Here is a 19,102-nt window from a genome sequence, read left to right as displayed (position 1 = left end):
CTATTTTTGATACCTGTTTATAATGTTTTCACCCTGGTGTTCCTTTTTCTGCAATGGTTTCTTTATATTTCTGACCCGCTCTGTGGAGTGGAATTACAATGTGAGGACAAGTCCATATTTCCCACTGCATATTCTGCACAATTTTGGAGAGGTCACACGTAACTGCTTTGCACATTTGCGCACTGGCACTGCTTGTTCTGTTCTCTCGGCTCTAGTTTCTAACTCCAGAGATGGAGATATTGAAGCACCTGCTCTGATTGCCTTAAGATTTGCAGTGAGAATGAGTGCCGTAATGTAGATGATGACCCTGTGAATTATAAAGTGGAATCCAAATGTTATTCTCACTGTGATTGTTATTGTCACTTTCCTTATAGGACTGTGATCGTTTGATTGGCTATGAGGATATTCATGACTGATAAAATCTTACTTATTCTTTTGCTCTGTTTCAAACCTTCAGATGATTCGCTTTACAATCTTGTCCTATTTTTTGAAGTTATTTGGTCAGCCTTAATGTTTAAGACTCACATCCCCAAGCAATCATTTGTTCATTTGTTCATGCATTCATTCAAGGGTATTTGTTGAGAGCATATTAATACCAGGTACCACACTAGACTCTGAGAATTACGGTGATGAGCAAAAAGATAGGGTTTTGCTCTCTTGGAGCTTGCAAGTATAGTGGGAAAGTAGGAATTAATCAAATAACGCCAAAAATAGGAAACCAAGGAAAGAGATGTGAAGGAAAGGAATGGGGTGTTCATCTCACCTGTTATGCAGACCAGGATTTTCCTGGCACAAGAGTTTTTGTTTAATGTTTATTTTTATTTTTGAGAGAAAGAGAGAGAGAGAGAGACAGACAGAACGCTAGTGGGGGAGGGGCCGAGAGAGGGAGACACAGAATTGGAAGCAGGCTCCAGGCTCTGCGCTGACAGCACAGAACCCAACGATGGGCTCGAACCCACAAACCGTGAGATCATGATCTGAGCTGAAGTCAGACACTCAAAAGACTGAGCCACCCAGGTGCCACTAAGGGAAGGGAAGCTCTGTTATGTAATGAATCTATCATTACTCATCTTAGGAAAACCTGCTTCTCAGGCCTGCTTGGGGGTCCCAATTCCAAGGCTCTAGGGTGTTCCTGTCCTGGGCTCTCATTCCAAAAGCAGTCTTTTCAAATCTATAAGATTTAAAAAAATCTCTGAGTCACAACTTGACAAGTCAGAATTTACTATACTCTATGTATTTCATTGAGTTCTTTCTTCCATTAATCCCAGGCAAAGAAATTAGCATGATGCTTTTGTGCTTTCCTAACTGGATAATTTTTTGTATCACCAAAATTATGGAACAAAACCTTACTTAATTGCAATTTGCTAATTAGTAAGGTGGCCATCTGGGCAGGACTTACTTCAGTTTCTTTGAACACAGATTTGCATACAAATAGTTTATGTGCTATTTACAAATGATATTTACCTTGTATATCATTAGAGTTTATCCTCTTATGAAGACACTTTGAGAGAGCAAATATTTCAACCTAGTTCAAGAAATTCATAATTTTAATAAAACTGCATTCTTTTTTAAAAAAATTTTTAATGTTTTTTATTTATTTTTGAGAGAGAGAGAGAGAGAGAGAGAGACAGAGCATGAGCAGGGGAGGGGCAGAGAGAGAGGGGGACACAGAATCCGAAGCAGGCTCCAGGCTCTGAGCTGTCAGCACATAGCCCGACGCGGGGCTCGAACTCACAGACCGTGAGATCATGACCTGAGCCGAAGTCGGACGCTTAACTGACTGAGCCACCCAGGTGCCCCAAAACTGCATTCTTTAAAACATAAATATAACTGAAAAAAAAAGAAAAAAACTCTGCCCCTTCACCCTTATCCTCAGATGTGTACTTGTTCTTGACAGCAAGAATATGCGTAATTTCTTTTGCTACCCTCTGCTGTGGGGAGTGGTTTGAGAGGTGCTCTGCCTAAGGATTTAATTTGCTAGAGAAAATTTTATTTTCAAAGCTCTGGTTGTTTGTGCTGTTGAGAATCAGGACTTGGAGTGGATGGGCCTTTATGGAGCAGAACAATTTAATGTCTGATAGAGTATATACACAGAAGGATGCTGAGAATGCTAGTTTGGAGTCTGAGTGGGATAAGGAACTCAATTGCTTTGCATATAAAACCAGGGATGTTTTGTTGTAAAAGCCTGGTCCAGAGGAGAGAGGAAGGGAAAGTAGACTTGGCAACAACACAGGGAGCTCTGGACCTGAGGGAAAAGAAGATTTGGGGAAATTCCCTCTTCAGGGTAAGTGATACTAAATTTCTAGGAAGAGAGATTTTTGATGTTTTTGAACTTGTTTTCCACTCTAAACTGTACTGAAAGCTTTACACTTCACAAATTTTACACAAAGTTTGGACTGAATTTATAATATTTTGGTCAGGTTGAAAATAAGAGAGTGGGGTCCAGTGTGGGGCAGAAGGGACCAGAGAGAACAAAGGTTTTGGGTGGGAGACATGGCAGTCATGAGAGAATGTCTTTCCTTTCAAAGCAGAGCTGTGCTTTTCAAACGCAGTACCAGGTTCCCAGAGAATTGTGAGGCACTTGAAAAGCTACAGCACCCAGAGCTCCACCTCAGACCTGAGAGCATTGCCTTGTATGCACTCTTCCTGTGCTTTCTTAACAAAGTTTGAGAAACAGGCCCCAGAGGAGGTTGAGAAGTGATGGGATGTGTGTGGCAGGGTGGGTGGGGAGGGACTGTTTCCTTTCTCTTGGGCAGCCTTTCCCCGTGTACTTCTGAGGAGTGGGGGATGTACTTGGGCAATTGCTCTTTCCTCTAATTTTAAGTAAAAACAAGTCGGAAACTAATTTTTAGGTTTCAGAAAAATCCACCAGTACTGGCAGAGTCTTCCGTTTGTTTCCTGACAAATAGCTTGTTGACACTGAAAACAAAAGGTGTATTTTTCTGGCACCATTTCTGGCTCTCCTTTTGTTAAGAACAAGCCGCTTTGTGGATATGTTCAGCTTCTACCATTTCTAAGTCCACTGGGTGGCATTTATGTGGCTTATAAACAACCTTCAGTTATTAATACTAGGGTTATTATTGGTAATTATTAATTATAGCAATGTTTAGTTGGTAGCTGGGTGCCCAGGAGTAAATTATTAAAAAGAAAAGGAAAGAAAAAGAAAATGTGTGTGCCCATTCTGATCTTTGTGGACCCTGTCCCACCTCTTGTCTGTCTTGGGGCACCTGCTTCATTTAAACCCCTAAAAAGTCAGTGGGACTAGTGCACATCTGTGATGGTAACTGTGGACACACACACACACACACACACACACACACACACACACACACCCATACATCCTCATCCACATATATGTGTATGTCTCTGTGCCATGTATGAGTTAAGACAATAGAGATTTTTTCATTGTACGTTTGCCAAACGTGGAAGACAATTTCATTTAAGCATTTTGATTTTTGTATGGACTTAAGAGATATCTATAAAGAAATCCTACCTCAACTATTCCTTTATAATCAGAAATACTATTTCTATTCTATGTATAGTTATTTTTAAGAAAAGAATGCTCTTCCCGTTAAACAGATTGCTCACTTTTCTTTGGCTAAAGAGCCATCACGCCCAAGGAGAGCCTTGGAGGATACTTGTAGCTTCTGGTGTTTTGCATTTCCATGAACATCAGAGATAATCAGTGAAATTGATGGATATTGTTTATTTCTTAACTAGAAAAAAATGCTAATAGATATTGGCCAAGCTGCAGTTGGGAAATCTGAATATTGTCTCAATCCTAGAGTGGATTACTATCCTCACTTGTCTACTCCTTTCAAAGATTCTATCCAATTTTTCTCCACAGCTGAATCTATCCTGATTACTTTGACTTTAGGAACACACAGAAAAACCCTCTGGAATTCCCCCTGCCACATATTGCTGCTGACTAAGAGTGAGCTTTAAAATATAGTCTCTTTTCTTCTTACTTTGCTTCATTGTTTTTCTCTTTTGCACTTATCACCTTCAAACACACTGTATAATTATGCATGTTTTTAATTCATTGTCTATGTTTCCCCATTAGTATCTGAGCTCCATAAAAACAGGACTTTTTGTTTGTTCCATTCACTGCTATATTTCTACTAACTGGAACCATGCCTGGCACATAGTAAGTGTTCAATAAATAATTGTTGAATGAAAAATGAATGAGTGGAGGGATTTTACGGTGGTAGGCTGTGGTTATAGCTTTGTTACCAGCTCTTTCGTGAACCAGCAAAAAAACCACTTAGCCTTATTGAAGGAGATGGGTAGTTTCTGTCACAGGCGTCACTGAGAATTTAATGAAACACGACTCTTCCCAGAGAATGCACATGCTCAGTAAAACACATTTACAATAAGTTTCAGAGGCTTACCCAGGGACCCTCATAAAAATTTATTTCTAGCTCTAAAATTCTGATCACCTCTCTTGTGTTCCTTCCATAGAATAATTCTTTCTTGCTCTCCCTTCCTCACCTTCCACATTTTCACCTCTTAAATTTGTTCACTAAACAATTTTTTAAAGAAGAGGTCAGATTTCCTGTCATTTTTGCAGGTGTGCCCAGAACTCAAAATTCTTTACTGTTAAATCTTCGATGGACTATCTTATCTTGCTGAAGATCTAATTCCCACATAGAGTTGGTTGTTTCTACATGGAATTGCCTATAAACATTAAAGAACTGGTTTTGTTTCTTCTTCATTTAATTGACCCTCCTCACCCTCATTGCCCTTCAAGCCAATCTACTCGCGAACATGTTGCTGGTTCTTCACCTGTGACATACCCTTGCCCTTCATTTCTTTGGATTTCTCATCTTTTCTGAATCCTTATTTTCTTTAAGATGTCTTCCATTATTGACACACTGTTGGTTGTTTATTTCTTGGATTGTAGTTCCCTTAGCACTTAAATGCTTTTGTTTCTGTCACTTTCTTTTTTATTTATTACTTAGTTGAAATGATCTTTTATCCCTCCCTTGATACTCTAAAATTTTCAAAGGAAAAGAAATATACCCTTCTTTTGTTTTTATGATTCTTCATCTGTTCTCCATACAGTTAGTATGAAATGAATGTTAATGACATATTTTAGCATATGAAGCATTTCGAAAACTATATTAATATCACTTTGTAGGGTAATAAGAAGGTTAAGATACCTTCAAGATGTTTACTATCTTATTTGGAGTAAAGGATTTAATGGAAGTACATGATGATATAGAGTATATAATTTTTTTTAATTTTAATTTTATTTTTTTAATTTACATCCAAATTAGTTACCATATAGTGCAAAAATGATTTCAGGATCATTTATTCCTGAATGCCCCTTAATGTCCCTTACCCATTTAGCCTATCCCCCCTCCCACAACCCCTCCAGTAACCCTCTGTTCTCCATATTTAAGAGTCTCTTATGTTTTGTCCCCATCCATGTTTTTATATTATTTTTGCTTCTCTTCCCTTGTGTTCATCTGTTCTGTGTCTTAAAGTCCTATGAGTGAAGTCATAAGATATTTGTCTTTCTCTGACTAATTTCACTTAGCATAATACCCTCTAGTTCCTAGAGTATATCATTATTAACCAATCATGAACAAGGTAGGCACATGAACTATTGGCTTACTAGACTCAACATTTGATCTTGTTTATTCTATGAAAAATCCCAAAGAGCAAGTTATTTTATAGATCTTTATTTTTTATTTTTTAAAATAAGCGCTATGCCCAACGTGGGCTTGAAAACACTACCCCGAGATCAATAGTCACATACGGTATTGGCATGTGAACCAGCCAGGTGCCCCATATTTTGTAGATCTGTCAAGAATACTCAGTGGTTTAAATGAAGTGGGATGAGAGAATATCATTCATGACACTGGGAAATAAATTCTTTAAAATTAAGTGAATTAAAAAGTTCCTTTCATTTTTTTTTATCTTGGAAGTGAGAAACGAAGTGTTTCATGAGAGGAGATAACTAGTGGGGTTTTTTTGGTAGGAAACTAAGTGGAGCAGTCACCACTGAAATCAGTCCTCCCTGTAACTATTCAAAAGTCATACTCCTACCCAAAAGCTTATTCAAATAAAGAATTGCAGTGAACATTTGTGGTGTTTTGTGAAGTAAGGCATTTTCCTAAGCATTATAAAATCAATTGCATTTACTTTCTTTGGATGTGACAAAGATGGAAACTTCTTAATGATTAATGCTTTTTTGTTTGAAGTTTATTTATTTATTTTGAGAGAGACAGAGAAAGAGAGACAGAGAGAAAAAAGAGAAAAAATCCCAAGCAGGCTCTGTGCTGTCAGCACGGAGCCTGACACGGGGCTTGAACTCACCAACCAGGAGATCATGACCTGAACTGAATTCAGGAGTCAGACACTTAACCAAGTGAGCCACCCAGGCGCCCCATGACTAATGTTTTTTTTGACTCTAATCCATATTTCTCTAGTTTCTAGGACAAACTATCACAAATGTTGTACAAAAACAAAGCTGACGGGTTAAAATTTACACTTACCTTTCAGGCTTGATGATTGGAAATATCATTATATATGCCCACACTTTATTTTTTATTTTAAAAGAGAAATCAATGTCAGCTTCCATTTCCTTTCACACAAATAGAAGACGGTTGTGAAACCAAAGCAGTACCTTGAGATTGACTCCCTATTTGAACTTTTGTTATGTTCTTTATAAAAATTCAAGTGAGTCATTAAAAGTTTTTGATTACTAGTACTAGGAAGTGGGTTCAGGTTATAATCATATCCTTACAAACACATAGCACTACACTTTCCCCACTGGTGAAAGTACCAATTAGTCCATCTTACTTCCTCTCTAAAGAGTTCCTTCAAAATTCCCCTTTTATGATGACTACACAGGTGAACAATAGCAACAACAACAACAACAAAGCTTTCTCATATGATCCACGCAAGGAGCTTCCTGGTTTCCATGTGACCGCAAGTCCTACCTCAGATATTGGAGGCGGCATTATCACTTTGTCACGCATTCTTTACATGTGTGCAGCCCTGATAGGCTTGTGTTCCGGAGGACAGAAAAATAAGCTTCATTTTCGATCTTTAGTTTCATAGGCAAATGTTTTCTTTTGGAGAAGACTGTGATCAGATTGGAATTTGTGGTGTGTGGCCAATTAACATTCGAATCTGGCCCAGAGCAGATAAGGCTTCTCCCCTAAGCACTTAACACTCCAGAACTATGTGGCAAGCACAAATAAAAGATTACATGAACACACAGGCTTTATCTAGTTCAACATTCAGTATAAACCGAAAGACATATAAAATCCCCACATCGAGGTACAATGTATTAATTGTTTCATCAACAGGCATTTATTTAACTATTCTAAAAGGCGTATGTGATGTTCTCAGTTAGGCTTTGTGCCCAGGAGGTCGTCAGCCTCAAGTGAACACAGAATAATCTTTAAAAAAAAAAGGAGCTATAGCTTTTGTATGCTACATGCAAAACCACCAGAAGGGTAGTCAGTGAATACTGTGGGGATTCTGGGCAGGCAAATTTAAGTGATGCCAGTACAAATAACCGTAAGAGTAGAAGTTTAGCTAGATCTAAAGAATTGATGGTGGGGAAGATACTGTGCAGGAAATGGCTGGTGTCCTGATGACAGACTGAAATTCCAAATCAGTAAGGATTTTATTCCAGAAGCAAAGGGAACCCTTAAAACTTATTATTTTTTTTTTAATTTTTAAAATTTATTTATTCTGAGAGAAAGAGAGAGAGAGCACACCTGCATGTGCAAGTTGGGGAGGGACAGAGAGAGAGGAGGGAGAGGGAATCCCAAGCAGGCTCTGCGCCGTGAGTGTGGAGCCCAATACAGGGCTCGAACCCACAAACCATGAGATCATGACCTGAGCCAAAGTCAGACACTCAACCAACTGAGCCACCCAGGCACCCCCCCGCCCCAACAACTTATTAATGTGTATGCATTGGTGAAATGTACCAGGTCATATTATCAAATGATTAATCTAGTGGTGGGGGCGTGAGCAAGGGGGAAGAGTCTGAGATAATGCATGCAACACTGTAGCAGCAGTTCCTGGCTCCCTGTACCTGATCAATAAGCAAAAGCTATTAATATTAAAGAGAACAAATAGTAAAATATTGCCGTAATCTAAGTGGTGATGACAAATTGGACAAAGGTTGTGATGAGGGAAATTAAAAGGAAGGAATGAATAACAAAATACATATGAGCATTATTTATGTTTTTCTTTGCCCTTCTCATGCTTGTGAGTGGGAAGAGAGTGTCAGGGCTCACTTGCTGTGAGCCAAGCGGGATGCTGAGCCTAAGGAAGGGGAGGGATGTGACTACCTGGAGAGGAAGGAACCGCACAGAGGCTTTCCTGGCAGTGTTGCTGAAACCCAGATAGATGCAGGTGAGTCCTATGGAACTGCCATAACTCAAGGGACCATGGATCCAAGCCTTACGTTTAGACACAATAAATGAATAAATGTGATTATGATTATACCCTGCAAACTGTAGGTGTTTTGCAAAAATGTCAGTGTCGCTGATGTCCCCCAAGCCACACTGGTGAAGATGATTGCTGGTTTTCTCCATTGTCACATGTGTAACTGTGAGGACAACAAAAAGACAGACCTAACCACGAGTTCCCACCTGGGCAGTCCTTCCAGGTGACTTTCCTCATGGGTGGATAGGCCAAGCTGATCTACCCATTTCCTTTTCTGCAGTTTCTGGGAGGATACCAGTAGTAGTCTGGGGCTGGTTTTACAAACTTGTTTTTTTCAGGGTCTGTTTACTGTGGTGTGAGGCCAGCTGTCTTGGCTGTAAGGGAGGCATTGGGAAAAGAAATTATATGTTAAATTTTGTAAATGTTAGCCAGCAGTTATTGGGAATAGGTTTTCTCTTTTTCCAAATATAGGAAGAGTGGTGCCTGACTGGCTGAGTCTGTAGAGTATGTGACTGTGGATCTTGGGGTCATGATTTCAAGCCCCACACTGGGCATAGAGCTTACTTAAAAAATGTAGGAGGAAACTATCACCATTTGATTGGAATTATGAGTGTGCTAGATACCTACTTTGTGCTAGTCACTAAGGCAGCAGAGTGGACAGAATAAGACTACTAGAGGAAATGAAGAAATATTGACGGAGGCACCACATCTGTTTACATGTTGATTTTCTTAAATTTTGATTGACATCTACATTATCTAATATGTTGATATTAAGTAACAATGCATAAATTCTGTTTTTTTAAGCCTAATTTTGTCTTTTTTTTTTGTAAAATAAAGAACCTCCAGTTATCACACTATAGCTGTAGCCTTTTTGACTTAGTAAAATGGCCTACTGCCACCTGGTGGCAGCGTGTCCTAATCCAGAGAGGACAAGCAGGACAGAAAAATCACTTGGGAGGAAACTTCCGATACAAACACATCTAGAGAAGTGAGATCACGTTCCCATATTTACTCATGTTTCATCATGACCTCAAACCTAACATGTCTAAAGCCAAATAAATAATTTCTCCCTTAAATTAGTTTTCTTAAAATGGGTGCTGTTTATCAAGCAAGAATGCGTCCAGGCATCAAACACTCTACATACATCGTTTTTCTTACTTTCAAAACAAACCTACAGGGCAGTTACTATTATTCTCACTAACAAATGAAGAAATCCAGGCATAGGGAAGTTAACGTTCCCAGTGAGATGCTGTAGCTCTTAATCATTATCGTCTTGTGCCTTTAATGTGTTGCTGGGCGCATTGTTCTTCAGCCATCCATATTTGGAACCCTGGGGTCATGTTTGCTCCTCCGTTGGTCTCACTGTTCATCCGTAAGCACTTGTCTCATACCGATTTGAGATTTTTCTGCTATCAGTTCTAACTGCCAAAGTTTCTGCTTCAGATCTTTTATAGTATGTAGTTTTTATAGCATGTTCCTGAATGACTTTCTTAAATTTTTAAAGTGAATTACAAAATAATATAAAACAATATATTATTGCAAATATCCAAATTATGGAGAAGAATGAAGAGTAAAAAGTGAAAGTTTTTTTCTTTTTTTTTGCCATCACTTTTGTTATTGTTCACTCATCTCCAGAGCAGTAAGCACATGTAATTTTTGTTTTTTAATTTTTTTTTTTAACGTTTATTTATTTTTGAGACAGAGAGAGACAGAGCATGAACGGGGGAGGGGCAGAGAGAGAGGGAGACACAGAATCTGAAACAGGCTCCAGGCTCTGGGCGGTCAGCACATAGCCCGACGCGGGGCTCGAACTCGCATACCGCGAGATCGTGACCTGAGCCGAAGTCGGCCGCTTAACCGACTGAGCCACCCAGGCGCCCCTGGTTTTTAAGATATAAATAAAACTAATATTTTGATTACTCTGCAGTTTACCCTTTTTCACCCAGTAGTATGCCTTGCAGATCTTTCTGTGTCTGTGCTACAGAATTTACACACCATAGACACTGGATAAATGTTTACAAAATAAACCTTAGACTTCAATCACATACTCCTTTCATCCAAAATAGACATCATGCTTTTCGCTCCATTTTCGTCTCGTTGAAGCATTTCCTTCCCCTTTTTGGTTATTCTTAATCAAGGTCTCTTTCATGGCAAGTATGGCATAGCAATACACGTTAGTTGCATTAAAGATCAATGAAATGTGTGTGCCTGACTGTGTGTAGTGTCATTTTATTGGGTAATTTTCCCCATGTAAACCAAACTCTAACTTATTATTTTCAGCTGTCTCATATAAATTTTTAATTTTTTTTACTATTCCTATAACTCAGTAGTTCTCAAATTTTACTGTGCATCAGCTGCACCTGGGGATCTATTAAAACCCAGATTGCTGGGTAACATCCCACTGTCTCTGAATCAGTAGATACGGGACGTGCTTGCAAATTTCCTTTTCTAACAAGTTTGCATGCTGATGCTCCCGATCCAGGGACCACACTTGGAGGATTGCTGATTTGTAAGACTCTCCCTGATCCGTCCTAGGGTATCCTGATCCCTTCTCTGCACTCACTGTTTACTGCACACAAGAACTACAGCTGAAAGCGCTGAAAGTGGCTGTGGCGGACACGCAGGGCTGGGGTGTGCGTGACCTTCCAGGATGGGGCCAACAGGGACTCTAATGTGCAGAACGGAGAATGACAGTTCTGCCATGGGCTCAAACCACAAATTAAGGAACAATTCTCCCATGTGCAGATGGTGGAAAGAACTATCGTTTTCCCATTAGTCTGTGCTGCAGCACATGCTCTTATGATTCAGTTTATAGTGGTTGCGTCACCACTGAGTATGAAAGGTGGCATTGTAATGCAACTACATGCAGAAAACAATTGTTTTATTTATATTCACTTCCTGATGGTAGCCGGCCAAGTAAAATTCCAGGTATTAACTGAGTTGATGCGTCCAATCAAATATTTACATGCATTTCATTGTTACTGTGGATTCAGTGCTTGTGTGATTTGCCTTGTAAAATGAGTGTACCGAACTATTATTCAAGAATCTAAAATTGGTGACATATAAAAGGATTTTTCAAAAAAAATTACTGCAGAGTTCCTTTCTATAAATGGTGTAAAATTACTATATCTTTAACCATTTGATTTACAAAAACTGCTTATTTGTACATATATTTTTTATTTTTAAAAATTTACATCCAAATTAGTTAGCATATAGTGAAACAATGGTTTCAGGAGTAGATTCCTTATGTTTATACATATATTGGGCAGAGAAAATACATCATTTACAGAATTAATTATCCAAAATACAAATGTAATGTATGTATCTAAAACATATAATGGAATATTTATTCTTGAAAATAATGAGATATATGAGACATAATCATACTTCTAAGAATTTAATCTGCTAGATAAATTATAATTCTTGTAAAGGTTTAAATATTTACATTTAGAGCAAACATTTTAATGTTGACGCCATAATTAATGCACTCAGAATCAGGAAAATGCATTGGGGTTGATCAGTATATTTGACCTATGTTGCTAATGTGCTTAAGATATTTGTGCGAAGAAACATCACCATTTCTGGAAATGGACTAAAAAAATACTATTACTTATTAACTATTAGCTTTCATTAAGCATTCAACTGTCCACAAAAATATGTAGTGTTTTTTATGTGTTGACTTAAACTTTATGTAAATGGCATTGTAAGAGTATGTATCATTCTTCAACTCCCTTTTGTCCCTGAACAATTTACTTGTTTTAATTACTGTGTGGTATTCTGTCTTATATCTATAACCAAGTTTGTTTTTCTATTCCCTTACAGTGGACATTTAGATTGTTTCCAATTTTTCAATGCTAGAATTCTTCAGTGAATGCTGTCATGATTTATTTCCTTGAGCACATATGTTGTGTAATCTAGAAGTGAAATTGAATAGTATATGAATATGTAGCCTTATTAGATATTGTCAAATTGCTCTCTGGAGTTGTTGTACCAGAGGATATTGCGTCTAGTACTGTATGAAGGTTCTTGCTTCACATTTTTTCCAATACCTGAATGTAAAAGTTTTAAATTTTGTCCAGCTCGAAGTGTGACATTTCATTGTTTTAATATTTAATATTCCTAATATTCCTAATTATTGGCACCGATAGAGACTGTGCTTCTTTTCTTATTTTTATTAGTAATTGGGTTTTCCTTTTCTGTGAACTGTACAATTATGCTATGCCAATTTTTCTACTGTTTTGTCTCTTTTTTTAAAAATACTGATTATAAGTCTCTATGTAATCTGACCACTATCCCTGTTCTTGGTTATATACTTTGCAAATATTTTCTCCAGGTCTGTGGCTTGTATTGTAATTTTGTTTCACGGTAATCTTTCAGTTGTTGAAGTTTTTGTAGTGTAAGAAATATTATCAATCTTTTCCCTTAAGGTTTTTATGTCTTTTTGTTTTTCTCTTATCTAAGAAAACTTCCTTAGTCTGGTGTCCTCAGAGAGTTTTAAAGATTGCTTTTTACACTAGGTCTTTATGTAGGACTATGTTGTATGTTGTAGGTAGCATCAATTAATTTTTTCCATATGGATTATTTGTGGCACTGGCATTTGTTATTGAATAATCCATTCTTAAAAAAATTTTTTTTAATGTTTATTTTAATTTTTGAGAGAGAGAGACACTGCGAGCCAGGAAGGGTCAGAGAGAGAGGGAGACACAGAATCCAAAAAGGCTCCAGGCTCTGAGCTGTCAGCACATAGCTCGATGTGGGGCTTGAACTCATGAGTGGTGAGATCATGACCTGAGCCGAAGTCGGACACTTAGCCGACTGAGCCACCCAGGTGCCCCTGAATTATCCATTCTTTTACCTCTAATTTGTGTGTTTGGGTCTGTTCAAATTTTTTTAAATTAATTAATTTTGTTGTTGTTGTTCCATTATTCTATTGACTTATTTCTGCAGTTGTAGAAAAGCATGCATTTTTAAATTTTTCTATGAATTCATTACATAGCCCCTTGGAATGTTTCCATGCCTTCTATAATTTCAGTCAGGTAAACAATAGTCTGTGGACATCAATTTGGTCCTTGCTGTTGAATCAGTGTGGCAGTCATTAGTGTAGTCTACCAAATGATTCCAGCTCTCTTGCCTTCTGGGAAGCAGTGGGATTGCATTTCCTACTCTCTTTGCATTTGGGCACAAACATATGACTTGTTTGCAATGGCTTCATTCTTACGTAGAAGCTTTAAATAGAAGCTCCAGGAACCAGCCTGTGATTTGCCACATGTTTTATCTCCTGCCTCAGCAATCATGGAAGCATGGAGATGGAAATGCCCTGGTAGACATAGAGATAGACACAGAGTAGAGCCCCAAGTGACCTTTGGTAGACATGCAGCTGAATGAAAAACAGATCTTTGTCATCTTAAGCCATGGAGATGTTTTGGCATTGTTCATTACTCCTATGAAGCCCGGTATATCCTGACTGATATAATTAATACTGTGTAATTAGAAACTTGATTGGCAAAATGGTAAACAAATACCTTGGCTTTGTCAGGTAATGATTATAGTTTAAGGTCTCTCTTTTCACTTCCTTTCCCCTCTTCCTTCCAATTGTATCACCCTCAGTGCACTCATACTCCCCAATATCCATGACATGTCAAACCAATTGGAGCCAATTTCTGATGGCCTGCATATCCTCTAACAGGCTACAGTTCCTCACACAGCCTGTATTTCTTCCTTCAAGCCTATATTTTCTCTCTTTGAGTGTCTACATTTTAGAAGATGGTACCTGAAGGGGTGCCCGGGTGGCTTAGTCGGTTGGGTGTCCGGTTTTGGCTCAGGTCATGATCTCACAGTTTGTGGGTTTGAGCCCTGCCTCGGGGTCTGTGCTGACAGCTCAGAGCCTGGAGCCTGCTTCGGATTCTGTGTCTCTCTTTCTGCTCCTCCCCCACTTGCACTCTGTCTCTCTCTCTCTCAAAAATAAACATTAACAAAAATAAGAAGATGATACCTGAACAGATAAATGTTTTATCTAAAATCTGAGATGATAAAGTTCAACTTTTTGACCCTAGAGTGGGAGGTCATTAGTGAAAAGCATATTTTCTCAGCTTCCTCTTAGTATCACCTTGGTGTCTACCGACTTGATATACATCTTAGACTGGCTCTCATGTTAAAATCCATAATTCTTTGCCAGGGTTGCTCACATTCACACATTTGTGTGTTCAGTATCGGACTCATATTTCTGGAATGTTCAGGATAGGAGGGTAAAGATAAGAAGTGGGGGTGGCACTAAGAAGACACTTCCCAGATGGAAGTATCTTTTTCACATAATCTCTCCACCAATGAAAATTTCCTTTATATTTGGTAAATTACTCCTAAACATGCAAAATCATTGCATCTTATGGTAGGTTTAGGTAGTAATGGATGAGGGGAGGGAATTAATGTCCAGAAAACTACATTTTTAATTGTCCACACTTTAATATGAAGTGTATGAATCCTTTGATTGGAATGTTTGCCTCCTAACACCTAGAAAGTGTTGGGTGAGGCAGCGAAAAGTTTGATGGTGATGATGAGTAATTGTAGAGCATGGAACCCAGCGGGCTCAGATGGCAGGCCCACCCTGGAGGCTTTGGATTTGACAGAAGGAGGACACATGACCTCTCAGACAGAATGCAGATGTGAGTAGGGACGTGGTAGCAGGCATCAGCCAAATTCCTAGTTTAGAATTTTTAAAAGAGTCCTGGTGAGGGTTACAGACATCCAGAAAAATCATCTCAAGTATCAAAAGCTACCATTTATACCTGTGATAGTTTCACTAAAGAATAGTAAACATTTCTGATGTTAGAATACTTCTTGCCAAACTTCCTGTTCTTTAAAAAATAATGGTTGACTGGTTAACTAAAGTTTCCATCTGTTTCTTTTTAGGTGGTTCTTTGGAGCAATCAAGAGAACAGATGCAGAAAAACAACTATTATATTCAGAAAACCAGACTGGTGCCTTTCTAATCAGAGAGAGTGAAAGCCAGAAAGGAGATTTCGCCCTTTCAGGTATGGGCATTGTTTGTGTGATCTAAATATGGGTTTGAGAGTCTGTAGTCATGAACCTGCTGTATGAACATGGACAGGTTAATTTGAAATTTGCCTTATTTCTTATTTTCATAGTAAGTACCAAAATTAAATCTGAACTACCCAAGAGCAATATAGAAATTAACAAACAGTTTCTAACTATGGATAGAAGTTTCCATATGAAATGAAGATTAAATAGGTCTGGCTGCATTTCCTCACTTTTGTATTATCTAGGGGTTTCTCCTTCTAGGGAAATGATAAGCAAAAAGTAGAAACTACATTGTTGTCAAATTTGATCTTTCCACAATACAGTTTCAATTTTTGCATTTCATTTGTCTTAGCCTGGTCGATAGAAAATGAATTGAAATGTTGGATACAAATGCATTTGGTTAATCCCATGACTTGTAAAATTTGGTCAAATGTAGTTTTTCAGCTAAAGAGTCAAATACATGTTGACTTTACATTGTCTTAGGAAGGAGGAAAGGCCTGAGAATTATCTTTAATAGTTACAGGTGCTAATATGCATGTTTCTGCTTTCATGAATCTGTCTCTCAGTGTAGGTTGCAAAGCTATTGAATGTCCTTTCTTAAAGACCATTTAGACTCATCTGTCACATGAGACTTTTTCTCTCCTTGCTGTGCTCTGACCTCTGTATTGTCTGGGCCCATTGTATGCTATTATCCCCTTTAAAGTGTGTACTCTGTTTCTCCAGCTAGACATAAACCTTTTGGGGGAAGAGATTTTGCCTTCCTTTATCCCTGTTGGCCCTGTGGTAAATGTTTATCATATCTTATTGTGTCTGCCTGGCTCACTGAGCTGGAAGTCAGCATGGCCTTCGTGGTGCAGTAGTGAAGCAGGCCCCGAGCCCACGTGTCCCGGGAACTTTGATTGGACCTGAACTCAGGCCAGACTATATGTGTTTGGTCCCCAGTTTTCTTCCTCACACCAGGAAGTCCCAAATATTAGGGCAGATGGATTGGAGCTGGAAAGGATTAAGGACAGTGGTGTTGAGGCAGTTTTTTTTTCAGAGGCTCCATCCTTCAGCCCCTGCCTATTCCGGCATCAAGTTAATATGGTGTTCTCAAATCGTTTGGTTCCAGCTCCACCCCTACTTAGTTAGAGGATGCTCTTCTGGTTACTATTTTTGAAATGTACCCAAGTAGGATGAGCCTCTGACCTTTCCAATCTTGCTTATATCTAAGGTAATAATCAAAGAATTTAATGACTGATATAGGTTGGGCATTAGCCACTCAGAATTGATGCCCTATCAGCCTGTGACTTCTTACCAGTGCACACCTATATATACCCAGGTGACATAAGTGAATATTTTATTAGGTATAATAACTTTTTTCTTTTTCTTTTTTTTTTTTTAATGTTTATTTATTTTTGAGACAGAGAGAGACAGAGTGTGAACAGGGGAGGGGCAGAGAGAGAGGGAGACACAGAATCTGAAACAGGCTCCAGGCTCTGAGCTGTCAGCACAGAGCCTGACGCGGGGCTCGAACTCACAGACCGTGAGATCATGACCTGAGCCGAAGTCGGCCGCTTAACCGACTGAGCCACCCAGGCGCCCCTAGGTATAATAACTTTTTTCTGATCATGAAAGCAGTATAAACACTTTTATATGAACTATCTAAAATAATCTAAGATATCATAATCTAAAATATCACTTTCTGAAGATATATTTTTAATATTTGAATAGCTTTTCTGGCAAGCTTTTTTCTGTGCTTAACCTTTAAACATATTTATTTAAACAAACACACACACTCATATTCAGAAAATAAATTGAGATCATCTTGTACAGAAAAATATGTATAAATATAAATATGTGTGTGTATATACACACCTATTTGTATGTGTACGAACGCACACAATGGTTCTAGGCTCCATTTTTCTTATTCTTTCAGTATCCTTGAATATTTTTTGCACGTCCTTTAATATTTGTCTATATCATTATTTTTAGAAACCCTGCAATCTTCCATCGAATGGGTATCTATTGAATGGGTATTAATCTATTTCATATTTTGTATATTTTCATTATTTTTAGTTATTTTGCTGTTATGAAATACGATATAGTGGACATCCTTATAGATAAATATTTGAAAATTTCCATGAGAATATTTACTCAGAGGAAGAAAAACATGTCTTTTGGAAATCTCTGTGCTTAATGATAAGAAGAGATATAAGAGGATTTCTCATTTAAATGTATCCATGTTTGTTTATTTGGCTTTCCCAATACTTATATGTAAAATTAGGTAATCATTATTTGGCTAAAAGCGAGATTAAATGTTTTAGATTAGCATTAAACACAGAGAAGAAGAATATTTCTATGAGGAAAACAAACTAAAAGTAGAATTGCCTGAGTCATATCTTTGAATAATGCCCAGACTACAGTGACTATTCTGAACACTTTCTAAGTAGAATATTATGGAACAAAACAGCTTTACGGGCTTAGAACAAAATTACAAGGATATTGGCTGTTATGTGCTGAGAATACTCTAGCGCTTGCTTATGGATTGAGGAAGCTTTGTAGGCCTTGCTCGGAAACCAGCATATCATTATGGATTCTTTTTGAATGAAGTCAAACAATTTAGAGTCTTTCAAATGAATTATCTGATTGCTGTGTATTCACTGGGGGACAAAGTAAATGCAGGCCATTATATTCTACTGAAAGGAAAATTTTCTTATTAGCCAGAAGGAGGGCTATCCAAGAGAAAAATGGAAAGAAAAGGTCTTCAATATGTCTACATTAAAACAAACAAACAAACAAACAGCCCAACTACTGACTGTTGATTACCACTAAGGACCTTCAGATATACCCGTCATAGATTTATTTTCTAGTGCAGTTGTCCCCTTAATCAGCCTGAATTGATGGTCTTCAATTTTGCTGACTGCTATGCTGCCAAAGGAGGGCCAATAATACCCCTTTTCTATCTCTGTCTTTCCTACGTGAGTTTTCCTTAGAAGTATTGTCTTTATTCCTTGGGCGGCAATGGCTTGCAGCTGTCAGAGAAGAGCTTCATGAAGAAGCATGATTTATTGATGCTGGGGCGGGCTTGAAGCAGCGGCCCAAGGTTGGGGTGGGTGCTAATTGGTTTGTTGTGATCCTTGCATGGCTGTCGGCTCTGATGAGGTCTGAGTAGATCTGGAAAGAGAGTTAGGGCCATGACACTTCTCCTAACAGCAAGGCACTAATTAGCTGTGAATTACAGCTGCACTTTTGGATATTACATATTATATGTGGTAGCCAGAGAATCTGTCTTCATTAGATGCATGACAGGTAGTTTTAGTAGCCCTACTGTTATTTGTCATTGGTAGTGAATTGTTTTTCTGATGAAAAATATAAATTTTCGATTGCATGTCAACTTGTTGGGCTATCTTTTGACTTCAATCAAGTACTTCAGAGGAATTATTATTGTTATTACCATTAATATTAATTTGCTGTTTGGAGTTCTGTAAGCATTTATATTACTGTTTAAAGTACACTTTAAGGAAAATACACTTTGAAGGCTAAAATTGAGCTGCAGGTGGGTTTTTCAGAAGAGATTCTGCATTGCACATTGTAATTTTACCTTAGGCAACTCTGCATATAAAAACCTCTAAAGTTGTAGAGAGAATTCCAGATTCATTGTCAATGAAAC

The 19,102-nt window shown here is 38.1% G+C and overlaps 1 protein-coding gene across 1 annotated transcript in view; it reads left to right on the top strand.

The window, feature by feature from the left end:
- Nucleotides 1-19,102, top strand: part of FRK (fyn related Src family tyrosine kinase) — a 105,134-nt gene that overhangs the window by 34,310 nt on the left and 51,722 nt on the right. Inside the window, exon 2 of the mRNA XM_042939652.1 lies at nt 15,322-15,443. Coding sequence (XP_042795586.1) covers nt 15,322-15,443 — 122 coding nt within the window. The remainder of the gene's footprint in view (nt 1-15,321; nt 15,444-19,102) is intronic.

The sequence above is a fragment of the Panthera leo genome, chromosome B2 (assembly GCF_018350215.1).
Source record: "Panthera leo isolate Ple1 chromosome B2, P.leo_Ple1_pat1.1, whole genome shotgun sequence".
In the NCBI taxonomy this organism is placed as follows: Eukaryota; Metazoa; Chordata; class Mammalia; order Carnivora; family Felidae; genus Panthera; species Panthera leo.
The sequence above is the reverse complement of the archived record's forward strand: the minus strand, read 5'-3'. Positions and strand labels throughout refer to the sequence as shown.